Source organism: Clupea harengus, chromosome 5, assembly GCF_900700415.2.
Source record: "Clupea harengus chromosome 5, Ch_v2.0.2, whole genome shotgun sequence".
In the NCBI taxonomy this organism is placed as follows: Eukaryota; Metazoa; Chordata; class Actinopteri; order Clupeiformes; family Clupeidae; genus Clupea; species Clupea harengus.
The window spans coordinates 2432579-2452682 of record NC_045156.1 but is presented as its reverse complement, the minus strand read 5'-3'; the positions used below and the strand labels follow the sequence as shown (position 1 = coordinate 2452682).

The 20104-nt window shown below is 44.1% G+C and overlaps 1 protein-coding gene across 4 annotated transcripts; it reads right to left on the bottom strand.

Moving 5' to 3' along the window:
• Positions 1 to 10146: 10146 nt before the first annotated feature.
• Positions 10147 to 20007, bottom strand: znf76 (zinc finger protein 76). Of its 4 annotated transcripts, none has more exons than XM_031567290.2 (14): positions 19798 to 20007; positions 17835 to 17937; positions 17443 to 17526; positions 17131 to 17208; positions 16511 to 16704; positions 16038 to 16109; positions 15659 to 15775; positions 15287 to 15488; positions 14836 to 15015; positions 13991 to 14188; positions 13285 to 13388; positions 12080 to 12241; positions 11818 to 11928; positions 10147 to 10923 (listed from the first exon to the last, which is right to left on the bottom strand). In XM_031567290.2, exons 2-14 carry the CDS (start codon positions 17905 to 17907, stop codon positions 10819 to 10821), a joined length of 1680 nt encoding a protein of 559 aa, XP_031423150.1. In that variant the 5' UTR covers positions 17908 to 17937; positions 19798 to 20007; the 3' UTR covers positions 10147 to 10818. The 4 variants fall into 4 exon arrangements, with proteins under 4 accessions (XP_031423150.1, XP_031423154.1, XP_031423151.1 ...); XM_031567294.1 differs by lacking the exon at positions 19798 to 20007 and adding an exon at positions 19721 to 19745; XM_031567291.2 differs by lacking the exon at positions 19798 to 20007 and adding an exon at positions 19590 to 19726.
• Positions 20008 to 20104: the final 97 nt, after the last annotated feature.

Sequence of the window (20104 nt, the reverse complement as noted above, 5' to 3'; positions counted from 1 at the left end):
TCAAGCCGTGGAAGGTTCCAGGGTTAATCTGCTGTTGTGTGCTGCGTATACACACAGAAGTGCATTACTCTGTGCATATACACACTCTGCATTAGTCTTAGTCGAAACTGCATGTTCATGTGGAGATCCTGCAGAGGAGCCAAAATGGCGGAGAGCCAAATGAATGAGTCAGACCAAAGGCTTAAACCTGTCAATTAACTGTTCATATTTAAAGGGGTGTGCCTCTCGAAAACAAAACAACCTGTTCTGTCGTGCATTTATAAAATAATTATGCAATATTAATTTTATCTACACGATACCAAAAGAAGCATGAAGGCTATTTTACATGGTCATACTCCAAGTCTTTGTTGTCATTACCAGTACACAATTACAAAAGGATATGTGCATAAATGCTTTCAGGATAACTATTAAATTATGTTAAGATAATTGTAGATCTCCACAAACTGCAACCACACGTGCCTGTTTATAGAGCTGTGTGTGGGTGTAGTCTAAGAGGTGATATTGCGCCATAAAGCAAGTGTGAAGATGCGTATAATAGAAAGAGTGTAAACAGGGTGTGGGTGTCAGATCTCAAAAGGGGGCTTTTATTTGTCTGTGTGTGTGTGTGTGCGCTCTGGATGAGAATTTCTTGTGGGTGTAAGGATTTATGGGGGGAGCATTTGGATACAGACACTGACGTAATTCATAAGTGTATGCTCATCTCTCTCTCTCTCTCTCTGTGTGTGTGTGTGTTGCAGAGATCATGCTACAGACAAAAGAAGCAGTAGCGTGTGCATGTCTGATATGGAGCAGAAAGGTGCTCCATTGGCAACATTTACTGCAGTGGTTTCTTATCATTATTATTGCAACTATGCACGTATATAATCAGTACAAATTGTTCAGGTTCTCAGTGTCCCAAAATTGTAGTATCCCCCCCCCCCCCACACACACACACACGCACCATCTCTCTCTTTCTCTCTGTCCCAGTGTTTTCCACAATCTCTGCTGAGAGTATCCCTTCTTAGATAAACTTGCTGGTCACATTACATGTGTTTGTTGTCTGATCCCATTAGGTTAATTCAGAACACACACACACACACACACACACACACACACAAACACACACACACACACACACACACACACACACACTAACAGGCTGTATGTGAATTGTCACATTGCAGATGGCTGAGATAAAACTGGAATGCAGTCCAAGCAAAGCTGTCAGCTGCTCTCATGGTCCTTATAGTTGGCCAGTTTGTGTTCTTTTTGGACCAACAAAGACAACAAAACTCTATAAAAGTGAATTCCATACACTTTACTTGCTGACAAGCAGGACACAAGGACATAAAGTACATGGAATTGCTTGTTCGTTTTGTTGTGAGTAATTTTATTATTTGTTCCATTTTCCCTTTGGGACCTGATTGTTTCATAGGCGTTGTTCCTGTGCCTCACAGATGAGGAGGTATAATTGTAAGGCCATGAAAGAATGACGCCTCAGTGCACCAAGTTGTCTACCAAACTGCAATCATTCTGTAGGGTTATGTGTTTTGGACATAAATATGTCTAGGTTTATGTAAACCTCCATGCCAAAGCCTATCTGAGGGCAGGCAAGAGAGACCTGTGCTAAGGCTTGCCCCTCTCATGGATATCAGAAAGGGTTTGGCCGTGTGCCGCGTGCCACGCTACCGAGCCTTTCGGGCTTTGCTGAGCTCCCGTCACATTCCTTCCTCTTCTCGCAAGCCCTCTTCCACTTCCAGCTGCTGAAAAGCCCCAGCGCTCACAGGCAGACGCTTTAGCCCACGCCAATAAACATTCATTCCAGTGAAGGAGGAGATAGGACACGGCTAAAATAGAGCAGCTGGTATCTGGGAGATAATGGTATCTCGGCATCGAACTGAGACAGAGGACAGACACGGTGTTGACTTCTTTGGCTATTGGATGTCAAGATCAGGGTGTTTGTTGTTCTTGGGACGGTAATGGATTTTAGTTTAATTTCTTTACCTTTCAGTAAACAAACAGTGCTACCCCACCAAAGCAGCTGTAACACACTGTAGATCCCCTCTCCGATATTGCCAACATTGTTTGAGAACAAACGACTTAACATACCTTTAATTTTAAATAGAGCAAGCCTGTCCATGTCAAATCTCTGTTAAACTAATTGACAGCTACAGGTTCAGGCCTGTATACATATAAAGGCATCATACGTCAGGCTGTGTTTGTCTTAGGGAATAGCTGCTGGCCTGGGAAGGTGAAAGGGAGTGCAGGAGCTTTGATCACAGGTGAAGTTTTTTTTTTCTCTGAGGTGTGGCAGGGCCAGCTATGTGGTGATCTGTTGCAGGGCCTTGAAAATGGACACTGAGGCCTCTGTTCTCCTCCTCCTCCTCCCCCTCCTCCTTCTTCTCTTTCTTCTCTCCCTCTCCCCACCTTCGACTGTGGTGACTGACTGAAGTTTTTGAGAAGCCACAGAAAACAACTGACTGGCCTTTGACCTCCCAGCTGCTGGGGCCCTTCCAACTTTGTTTATAGACTCTTCTGGCTTGTGATTGGTCGACAGCTGTATCCAGGCAAGATCCCATCTCTGAGGCAGGGAAACTTTTTCTTTCCCACAAAGCCCCTGAGCAGAAACCCCTGGTTTGGTGTGCAGTGCTAATCCAATTACAGAGCCTAAATTAAGAAAGGAAGAGGGGGGGGGGCATACTTTGTGTCTTGAGTGACAACAAAAGCCAGTGCTGTGTGTTTCTAGTGCATCCATTTCTGAAATGTTCGGAAAGTCTTATGTAATAATCAGGCAGATGGGTTTGTGTTGGTGAAGCAATGCAGAATCTGCTTGCTTGCCGTAAATGATTAATAAAACTAAACGTAATTTGTCAAAGAACCCAACACATCAAAATATAAATTCTCAGCTATACTTGAATTATCTTTGAGTTTGCTTCCAGCATAACACATTCATGCAAAGCAACTGATAAATCTGTGTTCACTTAGCATCACTAATGTGCATAAGAACATGGAAACAATGCTGATGTAATCTCGCTTAAGCCCATGGGTTGTAATTGTAGATTACTCATATGTATTTACCCCAAACAATACCCTCCCCACCCTAAAAAAAGCTGAGGTAATTCTCCCAGTTGAAGTGTCCTGAGAGAACCCCCAACCCTCCCTCCCTCAATCTATCCCCCCTTTAGGGTCTCCCTCCTCTCTGGGATGCCTGGGACATCAATCTGTCAGGCTCTCAGTTGGGAGTCAATGGCTCTGTGTTTCTCCTCTCGCCAGCCCTCCCTGCCCCTGGGCTCCAATGTTTGTGTCTACGTTTGGGCTTTAGATCCACAATCCTCGTTTCCACACCATACCACTGCTAATGACAGCCCCCCAGGCCCCACTCACACACACACTAATTCACTCACAACCACACAGACACAGACACAGACACAGACACAGACACAGACACACACACACAAGTGTATACTCACACACATATATGTGCTCTTATTCACTTACAAACACAGACACTCACGCTCACACAATAACACTCAGATACACACACTCTCTCGTTCACTCAGAAACACACAGACAGTCTCGCACACATACAAATGCTCACACACTAACACACATGTACGCACACTAACTCATAAACCCACAGACACACATATGCATGCACAATAACTCACTCGCAAACACACACACACACACTCAGGAGATTTTGCATGTAAAATGGCTAAGCCCCTCTATCTCACTGTGTCCTCACACCCACACCCTGTATACAGCCTAATCCTTCTTCACACCACCAACTTTATGATTAAAATCACACCAGTGGTGTTCCTCCTCTCACACACAGGGAAAGGGAGAGACAGCAGTGAAGAACTTCTAAATACAGTACACTCAACACCAAACATACTCTCAAAACACACTAAAACATAACTTATGCTTACAAACACACACACATACACAAACACACACACACACACACACACACACACACACACACACACACACACTGTGGTTTTATTTAATGTGCCATAGGGCAGTGTTAGGGATGGAGGTCACCAGTTGGTCTGGAGGGTGGACCCCCTTTGTGGCCATTTGGTTAATCCTTGGGCCAGAGCTTGGGTTGAGGCCAAATGCATTCTCCCCCAATTAGGGCAGAAAAGAGCCATAGTGTTGGGGCTGTGCGCTAACCCCCAACCACCACCCCACCACCTTCCTCCCTTCAGCTGATGCCAAACAACACTGTCCCGAAGGATTAGTTTTCTTTTTTTCCTCTTAATTGGTCTGGCAAAGAACAATGTCTCACATTTGATCGCCTACAACTTTATATATTGTTTTGTGTCTGTATTTGGAGGTTTTCAGGGAAAAAATCGAAGAATTTATATTTTGTTTCAACACATTTTCAACATTTTCAACATACTTGTTGCTACTTATTTTGCTTCTGTCTGCGTCCTGTGAACTGTGAACATGCACTTAGAGGTCTAACCCACATGTTACACCAAATATTACAATGAGAATGTTTAGCGAGAAATACTGAGTTTTGAAAAGTTCCTTATCACAAAGCCTGAATGTTCAGAGTGTAAATCCACACAGCCAAAACAACTTAACAAAACGCATGCAATAGACAAAACACAAGGAAATTAAGAAAACATCATCATTTTGACAACACAACACATCACAGAAACGCACAGCACATTCAGACAACACAACACATTACAGAAACGCGCAGCACATTCAGACAACACATTACAGAAACGCGCAGCAATTACACTAAACAACGACAGAATTGTTTCCAGAGGACACTTTGTGATGAACTGGATTGTCAAACATGCTATAACAGCTGGCTACAACATCAATAGTGACTTTCAGTTACTTTCACTTTTTTTTTAACAATTAGCAAAAATTCTTTCTTTATAGCTCCATAACTATCCTCCATTTGGGAATTAGTTACTTTAAGAATCACCAGCTCTGTTTGCTTATGCTAACTGATAGAAAAATAAATAATCAAAGACATAGGTTTTATTTTATTAGATGTGTCAGCAAAACCCACCGGTACTTTACAACATTTGTCCCCAATTACGGATTCTGAAAGAACAAGAATCCTGCAACTAGTAGACAGATACATAAGGGTCTTAATCTGGATTTATTGGGGGACATTATGCACATGGGGGAACCCAAGTTCTCTCTGGAATGCTTGTTTGCTGGGCCTATAGATACCACTTTTTTGTCTATCTCCCATCAGCACCTAGCCAATACACTGCCTCTGCTTCCTATTCCATATCGTCAGATTCATTTGACACCTTTGACAAAAACGTATGATGTTTACCACCCCTGGCCTCTGCTGTGGAGCCACTGATCAAGGGCCATGGCAGGATATTCTGAGGCTGCGCTAACGACAGCCACACCTCCCTCCACCCCCCCCTCCCATTTCCTGTGTTGTCCGTCTCTGAAGGCCTCGCTCCCAGTCCCGGGTGAAAATGCCTGCTGCCCGGCTGTGTGGTTAGTGATTGATACTCGCCATGCATCACAAAAGGAGGCCCCCGCTGCCAACCCACACCTCTCCCCTCCTTGCAGGTCCCCCCACCAGTGGCTACGAAGCAGGGGAGACGGCTGGAGGGTGGAGGAGGAGGAGGAGAAGGCCCTTGTGATTGAAAAGGGGTGGCCATTTTCTCCAGACAATTGCAAAGTTTTGATGGTAGTTGATGATGACCAATTCGTCACACTTGGCAAGGGAAACAAATGATCACGTGACCGGACTTAACAGCTTGACCATCACCAAGTGCTCTTTCTGGGACTCTTAAGAGAGGCTCTACCTCTAGAAAAGGCTTTCAATGAGAGCCTTTCATTACAATAAGATAGCAGTCTTGAAAGTTAATTTATTTACTTCAGTTACTGTTTTGTTTTGGGGGGGATAACTAGTAAAGGCGATATCCACTAAACTTTATTGTTTGGAATAGTCATTCGTTTTATGTTGATACGAAGGGGAATGCTAGGGGATGCTAGTTAAATCAAAGAGACTAGTAAACATGGGTAAAATTGTCACTTTCCTGTCCCTCCTGTAAGAGCCTTAACTACCTGTTGAAAGTTATGGCCTCCTACCCGTTGAGAGTTTTGAAGTTTGCTTTGAAACTTTTTTTCTTGTTAAAGCCTAAGTGCATCTCCTCTCCTAGAGTAATACATCATCAACTGCTGTTGATTCATTTCTACAATATGATAACTCAACAACCAAAACCTGTTGCATTCCAACCTAAAAGACACAGTGAGGTGTGTGTATGCCATAAATCTGACAACAGACAAACATGGTGGAGGTGTGATTAAAAGAGATAAGAAAAGGTACGCAAATTTTATGATCTGATGGGATCATTTTAGCAGCTGTTCACCAGTTCTCCCACTACCCATGTCTCTCTTTATCCGTCTCTGTCTCTCTCTATCTCTGTCTCTCTCTATCTCTTTCGCTCCCCTGTGTCCCTACCCTCCTCCACAAAGCCTATATTGTTCTCTGTGGCTGCCGGGAACCCAAGCTTGGAGCAGCTGTCGGGTTAAATCCTTCTATGCTGCCCCTGAGAGGAGTGCCGGGGAAGGGGGTGAGTGTGTGTGTTTGGAGGGGGGGGGGGGGGGGGGGGGGGTTGGTTGGTGGTCAGACAGAAAGCGTAAAAAGGACTTCACACTCCAGCCCCCTCTCCTCACCCTAGCCCATATCCTCTCTGAAAACAACCTCCTGCGCCCCCACACACCCCCCACCCGTGCTCCCAAAACAACTCCCTCCCTCCCGCCCCTCCGATGGCAAACCAAACACTCACAGCACGCTGGAGCTCCTTCTGCAGGCCCTGACATGTTAACCCCTTCCTGCTGAAGCCCTGTTGCTTTTAACCCTTACATATACTCCCTTACAATGACACACAAACTCACAAACTCTCAAACTCAAAGCATGACACAGAACCACAAAAACACGTTTACACAAAAAGGAAACCAGTGTAGGAGGTAAGACTTAAATAGAATGTAACACAGACATCCATCTAGTCCCATGTACTAGATAAATAGATGAACTAAGTAACATAGATTCACTGGAAAAGCTGCAACTAAGACTGAAATTAACACACAGTTTTAGACAGAATCTGACCAGACAGACAGACAGAAATACGAACACGCACAGCCACATACACACACCGCAACTTTATTTGCCCAATATCTCTTGAGAGTGTGAGCTGTGTAGGTTTAGCAGGAAGAGGGTAATAAAAGACAGGCAAACATAACATTAAGCATCTGACATAGCCTCTGCTTTGCTGTCCGTGTGAGTAGCCGGCCTTGCGCGGTAAAATGAGCCGCTGGGACATGAAGACGGTTTGGAACTTTCTTTGTCCCGGCTAAACTCAAGCTGGAGAGGACACCAGAAGGGTTTCCTATTTCCCCCTACGAGACAGAAAAACAATGCACATTGTTCCCACATTTACTTGACCTCTTGTGATATATAACTGATATATTCTGTCACAGAATCACATGCTTGCAACAACTATATTTACTATTTACGTACTTGTGGCTCTAAGGTTGACATACTAAATGCATACATTGAATAGGCTCATGTAATCCCTTTTCCAGAGTGAAGGTCATATTCATTTTCTCCAAATCATTCTATTACAATTTTGTCCTGATTATTGTAACATGACTTTCATTAAGTCCCTATGATCTGCTGAGAATTTACAATAAGGTTATTTACTAAGAGATAAACCATTGGCTGCTTGGGGGGTTGTTTTTCTTGCTCCTTCTGTAGAGTAATTACGTTGGCTTGCCCCCAGGGACCATATGGGTATATTCAAGACATTGACCTCTGGGGAAAAACATAATTTTTCGTGGCCAGACTAAGTGTGAGCTTTGAGCTCAACCCTCGCCACACCCTGGAGCGCTGTGCACCAGATAAGAGCCTGATAAGAGGCAAAGAACCGTGGCTCACCCGCTGGCAAACAACAATACGCCAACAGAACGGGGACAAGATGTGGGTCGATAACACTTTGCATAGTGGGCTGTTTGGGGTTGAGACAGCGAAGCTTGCCTCCCCCGGGGTGATGAGATCATTGGTGTTTTTTCTTGTCCCTCATTCAAGTGTCTTCATCAGTTTAGAAGGTTAAAGGTACATTCAACCTGATCTGCCTTAAGGTACAGAGTGGGGACACACCCTGGACCATTTAAAACAAAATGGTTGGGGAAAAAAAAAGAGAAAACGGAGCTAAATGTCTTTGCCATCTGCCTTTTACAATGGAGAATGGTTGGTCATCATTGTTATAGTAAAGAGGCTCTGTTGGCTTTTTCAAAGCAGACAATCATAAAAGATTATTACACCTGAGAATATATGAGACATGACAATGTATTGAGAAGAAAATTGACAGGTGTTGCTTTATAATTTTATAGAGAATGAAGATCTAATAATTGTTCAAAATACCCTTTATGCAAATTCTGCAGCCTACAATGAAGGTCGTGTTAAACAACAGTCACTGCAATAGTTAGGCTACGCAGGACTTTCTGTGTGAACACTTGTATTGGATTTTCTCCCATATAAACCAAACAGGTTCAAGCCTGTCCTTAGCCCTGACAGTAGGCCCTATAAGCGGGCTGGCGACTGTAACATACCGGGCCCATCAGACAGTTGATCAGATTGAACCGGCAGAGAAGAATGGTGTTTATGTTTACCCAGAGAGCAAAGTTATGACTGGAACCACCCACTGCTATCAACCAAGACTGTGAAGATAAGCTTGCTAAACAGTGCAGTTCATGGGTGTGTTTCGGGAGGGGAGAAACAGGGCGAGAAGCTGGGAAGGCACTGAGAGAGAGAGGCTCTCTCTGTACCTCCTCTATTCACTTCCTGGCATAACACAGACGGGAAATAGCCTACGGTTCACGGCACGCAAAGGAACAATCGACGCGAAGGCCACCGAAACCGCAGTGGTTTCCAGCGAAGCGTTGGCGAGCGCATAGCGTGGCAGAGCAAAGCAGCGCACTGGGAGGAAACGCCTGCTCTCCTTCTACCTCTCTCTGAGGACCTGAGTCGCGGCCACTTCCTGTCTCTTATTCTCACTGCAGCTGTTGGTGCTGGCACGGAGCGTCGTCACGGCCCCTCAACCAATCAGAGGCTGTTGTCGAGGTAAAACAGACTTCTAGAGGGAGGAGGGAGACTGGTGTGTGTGCGCGGAAGAGCAGGAGGAGCTCGTTTGGTATTGTGCTGGTTGTTCGTGATGTTTATATCTGTTTCAGGTCACCATGATCCAATCCCCTCAATTTCGCCCGGTTCCAAATTACCACACACTCTGTTTTGTTTTGCTTCGTGTGTTTTTTTTTTTTCTCTCCATCTGCTTTTAAGGGTCTGGTTGAAGTTGGCAATCAGTGAATGTTTTCTTTTTCCAAATGAGACACAAAGGATTTCATCTGGCCTGCAGTTTATAGACCGGGCAGACTATTCATTGTAGAACATGGATAAAAAAGCAGGAACGAACAGAGGGGGATAAGACTGAATCTTTCCGTAAAATGTTCATGAGCCTGAGTGATGACCAGGAACAGATGAATGGGAATGTCCAGACACTAGTGGTTAAATGCTTTGAAGACAGATTTAGGTTCCCCTTTTTGCCTTGGACCCTTTCCCAAGTGTAAACCTTTACATATGGTCATTTTCTCACTTCCTCGGGGCTTCCACTAGTGGGTATTCCCTCTGCCATCTACCAGAAACACTCATCACATGAAGGAGTATACATTTAGTGGTGTGATAGCATTGACATCATTATTTTGTAATTCTTAGACAGGAATGAACAAATACATACTTACTAGATGTAGAAGGTACACTGTTTAAAACAGGGGAATGCCTTCCTGTCATCTATCCATACACTGAACCCCCCTGCTGTTTGGTAGTTAAAACTGCAGCCAACAAACCATATACTCATAGTTCAACACTATATTCAGAACAGTGTTCATTTTGTAGAACACTCTGCCCCCTTGTGTTGTATTAAGGTACTGCGTGCATATGTGCAGTTTCCACATTAACTGGTTCTTACATCTAATAAATGACCCATCACAGTGTCACCCAACGCTCAGCTGTCACGTTTGAGTGAAAGATGAACTTCATGAGTCTTCCTGATGTGATCACTGTGGTTTCTTACACCAATCTATGACACCAGATAACAAATTAATGAGAGAAGCATCTGAAAGTGTAAAGCTAATTTATTGGCAAATGTAAACATCACTCGCCTAAATAGAAGATATATTAAAGATCATTAATATTGGCTCAAAATGGCAGCCCTTCCACTTGCAGCTAAATACTATTGCATTCTTTCACAGCCGTGTGACTGAACTACAGTCAAGGACCAGCTAACAATCCTCAAAAAAAAAAGAAAAGAAAAGAAGAAATCTCCAAGAGGCTCCAGGCTCCTTGCTCTCACACACATACACACACACACACACACGCACAATCTGAAGAAACACATGTTTATCTTCAGCACATCCAAGTGTTTGACGGCTAAAATCACAGTCAGGCTCAAATCCCTTCTCAGCACTGACGGTCAGCTGACAGCAGCAGGGCTGGAAGGCCAGCTGGCCTTGAGGGTAAGACCCAACCAGATAAAACCAAACAAGAAAACAAAGAAATAAACAAAACAACAAAAACAAAAACAAAATACAGACCTCTTATAAATCAGATCTAAAGAGGCCACAAGTTATATCCATGGCATGGATATGACACTCGCAACTCGCTCTCCGATTCCTCCCTTCTCAACTCTCACTCTGCTACGTCCGTATATATGAGGTTGTTTCCTTCTCAGTCCTGCAGACGTCCTCAGTGCTCAGGGGTCACCAGTCCAGGTGACGGGGAGGGTGGGCTCAGCAGCTATTCTCGGCGCTGCCGCCGTCCTGAGACAGGTTGCCCTGCTGGATGGCAGCTGTCGCCATGCTGATGGCCTCTTCCAGTGTCTGCTGTTCCTCCAGCTAGTTGCGCGCGCACACACACACACACACACACACAAACACACACAAGATGAGATAATTAACATCCCATAAGAATATGATTCAGTTTATGAATGTGGCTGAACCAAATTCTTTCCCACTTTTACATACAGCCATTTTTAAAACCATAAAGGTTCTTCTGAATGGACACAATAATGGAATACAACAAATCAAACCTACAAAAACAAGGAAGACTGCTGTTGGTGAAATGGGTCAGACATACAGCTCACAATTGTTCAGAAGAGAAAAAACACAATTATTTTCTACTCCTAAAGCTTAATTTATACTTATTGGAAAGTGTTGCTCAGCATATGGTCGCCGACAAAAATGAGTGTCGCTTTTTTATTTATTATTTATTTATTTATGCTTCAGTGAACCGTCTCCTCCGCTCAACCATCACGTGACACTCGACGTACTGACGTAGAAGTAGGCGCCTTTTCTCTATCCCCTCCATTTAAAAAATACAGCGTTGAGCACCGAAAACCCAAACAAGGAAGTCAACGGCGCACGCCGTCTATCTAGCCAATCACAATTACGCGACACTATGTGACGTGGTCAGCGACAGTAGAATTTTCTATTGGTTGCAGACACTTCCAGGCGACGCTTAAAAGTGTTGACCAAGCCCTCATTTCTGTCGGCGACGGTTTCAAAAGTGTCAAGAGACTAAGCATAAATTGGGCTTAGGACATCCAGTAACAGAACCTGCTTTGCTCTGTGTGAAGTATCAAAGAGGAAGTAGTCAAACCATGTGGACCTTTCCCACCCCCACAGTTCCGTTAACATGTCTGGCTACCTTTCGACATTTATGCTTTTCTCTTTTTGAGCTGACCGTGCGGTCATCTTAACCTGTTCTCAGTTGCTCTGATGGCCACTCACCTGTACAGCAATCTGTGTGCCGTTTGCTGTGGCCAGCAGTGCCACCTGCTGGTAGTGAGGCGACACATCTGACCCGCCACTCATAATAGCTTCTGATGTTACTATGGCAACCTGAGAGAACAGAATTGGAGAACCACTTAAAATAGAACACAAACATTTGACCGATTACGAATGGAAATGAAATGGGCAAACAAACTGCTATGACATGCTGCCTCTCATTCTATTGTGTGTGTTCTGATTACTGCTTTTGCGTAAATCTTACTGGCTGCAGTTCCTTGCCGTCGCCTGTAACCATGGTGACATGGTGCTGCGTAGTGCCCGTGATGTCGCCCTGGTGCGTGGGAACAGTGATGGTGGTCCCATCCTGTGTAACCATGGTGATGGCGGTGCCAAGAGCTTGTAGCTCCTCAGCTGACAGGCTGACCTGTGAAATCAAATGGACAACTCAGCCCACGGAACAGACTCACCACACACACACCAAAGATCTTTCATCACACACACCTTCAAGTCTTTAAAGATTAAAATAATACCACTTGGGCTCCATGTTTGCCCCCCACACATAATCATAAAGTAAGGTATGTAATGAAGTTCCCAATCTTATGCTTGACTCCCCGCCAAACTGCATAGGCTCCATACTACCTTCTGTCTGGCGGATTTAACCACTTCAAATAATCAAGGGCTTTGTAATGAACTGGTGAAATGGCACATGGAGAAACCCAACACACATACCGTAATTTCCGGACTATAAGCCGCTACTTTTTTTCCACGCTTTGAACCTCGCGGCTTAAACAAAGACGATGAACAATGAATTTATGGATTATGATACCTGTGACTGTATACGGTGGCTTTGTATTTACAGGGGCTTTGTGAAGCTAGGATGCTAGCATGGATGCTTAGCTCTACGTGATTTCTCAGTATCTCTCAATAACTTAACTAATGTCAAAATAACCACAGTCTACCGGCGTAGACAGAACACAACTCAAAACACTTTAGAAAATAAAATAAAAGTTTACAACAATACAAATCCAGTCTTCAAGTTCTTTAGCTCACTGGTTTCAAACTAGCGTCTGTCTTCAATCTAACGTTCTACCTGAACAGGAAGAACTACCTTATTTCTGATTGACTCTTGCAACTGTGCTCTCTTAATGCAACAGTGCACTTATCGTAACTGGCAAAACTAATAATATGCATCACTATTGTATTACTTTTGATATTCATTTTAGGCTGTGTAAAGTTCATTTGTTTCAATGTACCGGTAGGCACTTGCGGCTTATAGACATGTGCAGCTTATTTATGTTAAAAATATATATATATATTTTTTTATTCAGTGGGTATGGCTTATATTCAGGCGCGCTCAATAGTCCGGAAATTACGGTAGTAGTGTCAGGACTCAAAAGCTAGGATGAGCAGCTTTCCCCCGGTAAGGCCCAACACACCTGCAGCGGTGACACACATGATGGGCCTTACCTGAGATCCAATGATGCTGTCCGTGCTCATATGGACTATGCCCTCCTTCTGATCCACACCTTCCCCCTGCTGCAGCTTGAGGGGTGTGTCTATTGCCTCGCCATCTGCCAAAAAGAGAGAGGGAGAGAGAGAGAGAGAGAGAGAAACCCATGATGCAAGACGAAGCAAACCATAAACATCACTGTCTCTAAGCTGCTGTCCTTCATGTGTGCACAAACAGCATGTTCACTTCGACGCATTCCCACTACACATAGGTGGCTACCCTCTGGCAGAGGTTTAACAGCAACAGTCAACACTCTACTTGAATGTGAGTGTGTGTGCAAGTCTGTGTGTGTGCAAGTCTGTCTGTGTGTGTGTGTGTATGTGTGCTTTGTGCGCGTGCATGCTTTAGGAGTCACAATTCAGCTACTCTCAAAGGCCTCAGAATAGCTGATGCAGGTGACAGCAACTACATGACAGAGAGCATTTAGAATGCAGGCCTAGAGGTCGTAACCAGAGCGCAGGGTGCCAGATTTCCCTCACAGAGGCGCTTTCTATGATCAATACCAATTAAGCTGTTTCCTGATACCTCTCTAAAAATAGAGATGCAAACGGCAGCTTTATATAGAGAAACTCCCCACCCCAACCCACAGTTTCACACACCACCCCCCCCCCCCCACCCCACACACACACACACACACACACACTCTATGGTCCTTGTCCTCACCCTCCTCGGTGGCCTCAAAGTCTCCATGGGTTGTGCGCTTGTGCATGGCCAGGGTTGAGGTCTGCCGGTAGGTCTTACCACAGTGGTTGCAGGTGTAGGGCTTGCAGTGCGTGTGTACCACGTGGTGCTTGTACAGGCTGGAGTACTCAGTGAAGCGTTTGCCACAGCCAGGTACAGTGCACATGTATGGCTTCTCTCCTGCAGTAAAGAGGGAGAAAAGCTCATAAACTTTGATGTCTTGCATGCCATCATCAAAGGTGGAAAAGGTGGAAGTACAGACATGGACCTCATGTGTGGGACAGTATCAGTGTGTATAAATGTTCCTTAGCACCGTGTGCTATGTGGTTCTAAAACCTGTGGTTCTTAACTACTGAATAATTCCCAACTGTCTTGACTCCAACGATACTGCTTTAAATCTAGCATGTTTTGTGCTCTAATCTAATCTGGGTTATGCCCAATCCTGCTGCCTCCACACATGGTGTGTAGACAAAATTGCTCAAATCTGCTTGTTGTTGAAATCAACTCAAAACCAAAAAGTTGTTATGGTGGCCTTATGTTCTGTATATTATCTGTAATGTTTCTAATATGAGGTTATGATCTGGGTATATATGACTGTAGCTTGCAAGTGAGGTTCTGAATGCAGTTCTGACCTGTGTGTATCCTCATGTGGTTCTGAATGCGGTTCTGACCTGTGTGTATCCTCATGTGGTTCTGAATGCAGTTCTGACCTGTGTGTATCCTCATGTGGTTCTGAATGCAGTTCTGACCTGTGTGTATCCTCATGTGGTTCTGAATGCAGTTCTGACCTGTGTGTATCCTCATGTGGTTCTGAATGCAGTTCTGACCTGTGTGTATCCTCATGTGGTTCTTGTAGTTGGTGGCGCTGGCGAAGCCCCGTCCACAGCTGGGCTCGGAGCACATGTAAGGCCTCTCGCCTGTGTGCGTGCGGATGTGAACCTTCCTGATGTTGGAGGTGGTGAAAGACCGGCCACATCCCTCAAACGGGCACTTAAACGGTTTCTCACCTACAATGAGATGGAGTACAAGAGACAGGCGTGTATGTGTGTAAATATATTTCAAAACAAATACAAATCACACACACACAATAAACTTAAATGCATTGTTTTATGCCCTCTCCCTGAATCACTTTTTAATGCTAAAAGACTACAAATTCATATAGACTTCTCACCAAGACCAACATGTAAATCCTTAGTGATTAACCACCAGGCCGTTCAGACCTGAGTTGGTGAGCAACGCATACATTGATGGCGTGACCTGACCTGCTCGTCTTCGTACCTGTGTGTGTGCGCACGTGCTTCTGCAGGTCTCCGGACGTCTTGAAGGCCTTGTAGCACATGTCCTCGGGACACTTGTAGGGCTTCTCTCCGGTGTGCGTGCGCAGGTGACTCTTCAGGCCGTAGCCCGTGGCGAAGGCCTTTCCACAGGACAGGACCTCACAGCGGTACGGTCGATCACCTGTATGTGCTCGCTCGTGCACCTTCACAAAGACATACGTAGACACGTGAGCAGCCAATCAGACCTCTACAGCTACATCCTGATTTTGTGCATCCATGCCAGTTCATCTTGACTCATACTAATCAAGTTGGGGAATGTCAGACATCTCTAAAGACATTTTTGTGAAGCTGTGTTTATGTGTGTGATTAGTACCTTCAGGTGATGAGCTGTGGTGTACAGCCTACCACAGCCCTCGTATTCACAGCGGAAGCTCTTCTCAGCTGTCTGCTGGACTTTGGCAGAGCCCCACGTCTTCCCCTCAAACATCACCTAAGGGGCACACAACAGCCAGGAGACCGACAATGTGAAGCTGCTCAGAGAGAAGTTAGACTAAACACAGCTCCCCCCCCAGTGAAATCCTTTAAAGCTTTTGGTACACAGTTTACACACACCACAGACAGTGCCAGCACCAATCAAAATGGGTATTTTTTTCACCAGGCCTGTATCGGCATTTTCCTTCATATAATGGACAAATCAAAGAGTAATTAGTATGATAAAGCTGGCTTTCCTCCAAACCTGTCCCCCTTCTCACCTGCACAGTGGTATGCTCCTGATGCCCGTTGGTACTGCCCATCCTCTTACTATTCTGCACCTCTGCCATCATCTAAAGAGAAAACAGGGAAGCAGAATTTGAGACTTCCTTTATACTATGGCCTAGGGCAAGAGCAAACTTTACACTGAAATGAATGCTAAATTCAGGGATGATCAATCTTCCTCTTGTAAAATTTTACACTTGTTAAATTGATAAAAAAAAAAAAACTTCCAGCAGCTAATAATTTCAGGAGGATCTGTATTCTGTAGCCTAACAGCCTAGATAAAAAAAAAAAGATTATTAACTATTATTATTGAAATGTTTGAGTGAACTGTCTTCCATGATCGCTGTAACAGAGTTCTGAGTGTCCATGACAGACTTTCCTGCCCGTGTCCAGACTCATGATCCCTACCACAGTCTTTTGGGAGGACAAATGTTTCACTGACAGGAGGCAGCCGTGTGTTGCTAGGCACCTTGGCGGAGTAGGATTGCAGGCAGGCGATAGTGTCTGCGTCCACCTGGTCGTCAGCAGTAAGCTCCTCCAGAGCTCCCCCTGCCTGCACAGTGAGGATGGTGCTCTCTGCCTGAAGGCCGCTGGGATGGTGGATGTACGCCGTGCTACCGTCTTCCAGCTGCACCGCCTCCACCGCACTGGGGTCATAGCCATCTATCAAGGACAAAGGTCAGGTAGTTAAGGTTGAAATTACAGTCGAAGGACAAAGTCTGCTAATATGACACAAGCTAAGAATGTGCCACAGCAAGACACAACAACACACGGGTAAGTGCTTCCTTGTGCTGACTGAAAAACATCAGGACAGAAAATGAATTTAAGGCTGGATCATGCAATCTTTAAAAGAGTTTTACTCACATCTGACAAATTTAAGTAAAGACTCAACTCTGTAATTAAAGATAATAGGAAATTATGATTCCTCTACACAACAGCTAGCTATATTAAGATTTTGGCAAGCATGGAGCCTTCCATATGTACGAGAGGATAGCATGAGTTACTTTTGGATATGTGGTGAAAGCAATATATACGTTCACATCGGTACCTTTGAGTGTGTGGTGAAAACAAGATGGCTGATAGAGCTACCTTTAGGTGTGTGGTGAATGTATGCTGTGGTCCCATCTTCCAGCTGAACAGCTTGGCCATCCTCAAAGGGAAGGGGATCTGAAGGGGGCAGAGAAGGCTTAAGTGTACTTGAAGACATGCGTGAGTGCGCATTTGTGTATCCAAAGTATACTAGCTTTGCTGTCGAGGACACGTCTCTCGGCGCACAAGCTTGATAGCAATGTGAAATTTGCACACACATACACAAATAGATAGCACTGTAGCGTAGCAGTCTCAAGACAATGCAGTCATTGGACTGATCCATCAAAAGGTTATGTGGGTTTCAGGACCAACCTTTCTGCTGCACAGTGACCTGCTGGATGTATGCTGTTGTTCCATCTTCCAGCTGTATTGTGTCTCCCTCTACAAGGTTGCCATCTAAGAGTGTAAACAAACATGTATACAAAAATCTCTCTCAAGCACACCATGTTCAACAAAATATGAGTTCAAATTGGCCTATCCATGTTTTGAGTCTAGTATGTCTTTAACCTAAAAATATTAAGTAAGGCACAGTGACACTCTCCCCGTCATAATTACACAACAATTTGAAACATTGGCTCAGGGTGGTTGCTTCAACTAGCCTTGATGTCCATGTTGACTGTGTGAATAGGTGGGAACCATTGTACAAATCTTAAAACATAGAACCACCTAACCGTCCACCATACACATGTTGGGCTTGGTCTTACCATTGATGGCCTGCTGAATGTATGCAGTGGAACCATCACTTAGGGCCACTGCCTGAAGGCCCAAACTCTCCATCCTCCTCTTTAAGGACCGCTGTCACTTTACCTGCATGTCCAGAGAAAGTTACCCATCTGTCACTAATACACATACCATACACATGTACACACAATACATAAAGTAGAGAGATCCCATAGAAACTACCAATAATAGTGCCCCCCCCCCCTTTTTTTTTTGCAGTCCTCAAATAAGGCAAGTATATCAATGAATATTGAAAGGGTTAACTTGTAGTACAATCAATCCTGGAAGTTATACTCTGACATTTCAATCTACACATATCTTCATGCAAACACCACCTGGAGGATAGCATGGATTCTACAATACATGGATCTAAATGATCAGGTCAGCATATGACTTTCTCAAAACGTCAGTTCCCACTTTACTTTAATTAATGATGAATGCAGTTCCTGGGTATTTTATTGAATCTATAACAAATACAGAAATGCATCATTGTTTTATTGTGACATAAGGCAGAACTATGTACACCTCTGTGCTGTTGCTTGGAGCACAGCAGATGACTGACTGCTTTGTGTATAACTGAACTGTACACTGCAGGCGATCCTATTACAATGCTAATGTGAGGCAGCTACCTGGTAGACGATATATAGTTTTAACGTTACCTGGCCCAATAAATCATTTGGACGATATGGCTAAATGACAGCCTGCATGGCGCACTAAACAATGTTAACCTTAATAGTGTAAGATATGTAACCAAAGCATACTAGGCCTATATCTTTTTTATTGTGTGAAATTACTCTCTGGTTTTGTATATCAACAGCAGCACAACTATCATTTTCGTATCAACATCAGTTGGCTTGATTATGGAGAAGTGGTCACGGCGTTTTTAGTTAGTAGACTTTGTTTAAAGATCTGCTAAATTGGAACAATTTTGCATGCACAAGATCAGAGGCATAACATCTCTTCAAAGATAAACTATAAATTGTTCCTGGCCTAGTTACAGAAGATAGCTACGCTATATGGTATTGCATGCTGATGCTTTTCTACCAATCCAACACGGTGCTGAAGTGTCAAACACTTTCGGTGACGAAGCAAATTCTCAAACGTACGTGGAAAGGGGCATCAATTACAGTGTTTTCATCATGTCACCATCGAGTATTTCAAATGTGGTACAGTTCCTGCCAAGTCATAGCGAAAGCACTTGGGACTTGGGATGGCCGGAACAATTCTCAACGTTACTCAAGTCAGTTAGCGATAGCTAAGTTAGCTAACGCTAGTTGGTGATATTAGCAGGCCTTATTGGATTAGCAAGGTTCAACTTTATGCGGTCATTAAGAATGGCTGACAAAGAGTAGCATATGAGCTGACAGGGCTTTGTAGTGTTTTCGTTAGTCACGATAGGACATCTATTACTTTTGAATTAAATGAAACAACAAGCTAGCACACCGTTATCATGCTTAGCTAGCTCGCTAGTTTACCTTCTCCAAACAAGTTAAACACTCGCATGCTCAGTGGCTTATTTGTCACTGCCAACACTGTTCAAAATGTCATTACAACAGTCATGTATATTATGTTTGTTAGACATCACATCCGAGGTCTCTGATCTCTTAACAGCTCAAGGAAACAAACTGCCAGCAAAACTCAATTGCCAAACCCGTTTCCACGTATCTAGCTACCTAGCTAAGTTAGCTAACGTTTTATCAAAGGCCTTGATGTATCCCCATGTTAGTTTACGCACGGACCTGCCATTTGGCTCCGAGATCCAGTCGACATTCGATACCACTAAGCATATAGTATACACCGGTATTCTTTCTGCACTGTGAATTCGTCATAACTACTACAAATGTTCTACTCCTGAGCCACAAGAAACTACCCTGTCCATAGTCCCCCATTTTTCAATCCCATCTCTCCCCTGGCCTCAGAAGTTGCAGCGCAAACTGGGATACTCACCGCCAGCAGACCGCCATGCACTAGGCACAAATGCCCCGCCCCGGAATATGAATATTAGCAATTTCTTATTTACAAAAAAACTACTACAAAGAAGTCGTATGCTAATGAGTTGTGATCCTTAATAGAGCAGTTACATTGCACAGAACATAGAACAATAAAAAAGCGATTATCAGCCATTGATGGCTAAACGGTGGAAACTGGTCACAACATGACATGAAACATTTAGGCAGATTCTTAGAGCTCCATGACGGTGACCGTACAAATGAGTCATTCTTAGAATTAGAATTCAAATACTCTGCCCTGAATA

Excerpts from the sequence above, each read along its gene's own strand:
- znf76 (XM_031567290.2), bottom strand. The coding sequence starts at position 17,907 with ATGGAGAGTTTGGGCCTTCAGGCAGTGGCCCTAAGTGATGGTTCCACT. Across the intron at positions 17,527-17,834 it reads CATTCAGCAGGCCATCAATG|ATGGCAACCTTGTAGAGGGA; the intron begins GTAAGACCAAGC and ends TTACACTCTTAG. Across the intron at positions 15,016-15,286 it reads GCACGTGCGCACACACACAG|GTGAGAAACCGTTTAAGTGC; the intron begins GTACGAAGACGA and ends ATCTCATTGTAG.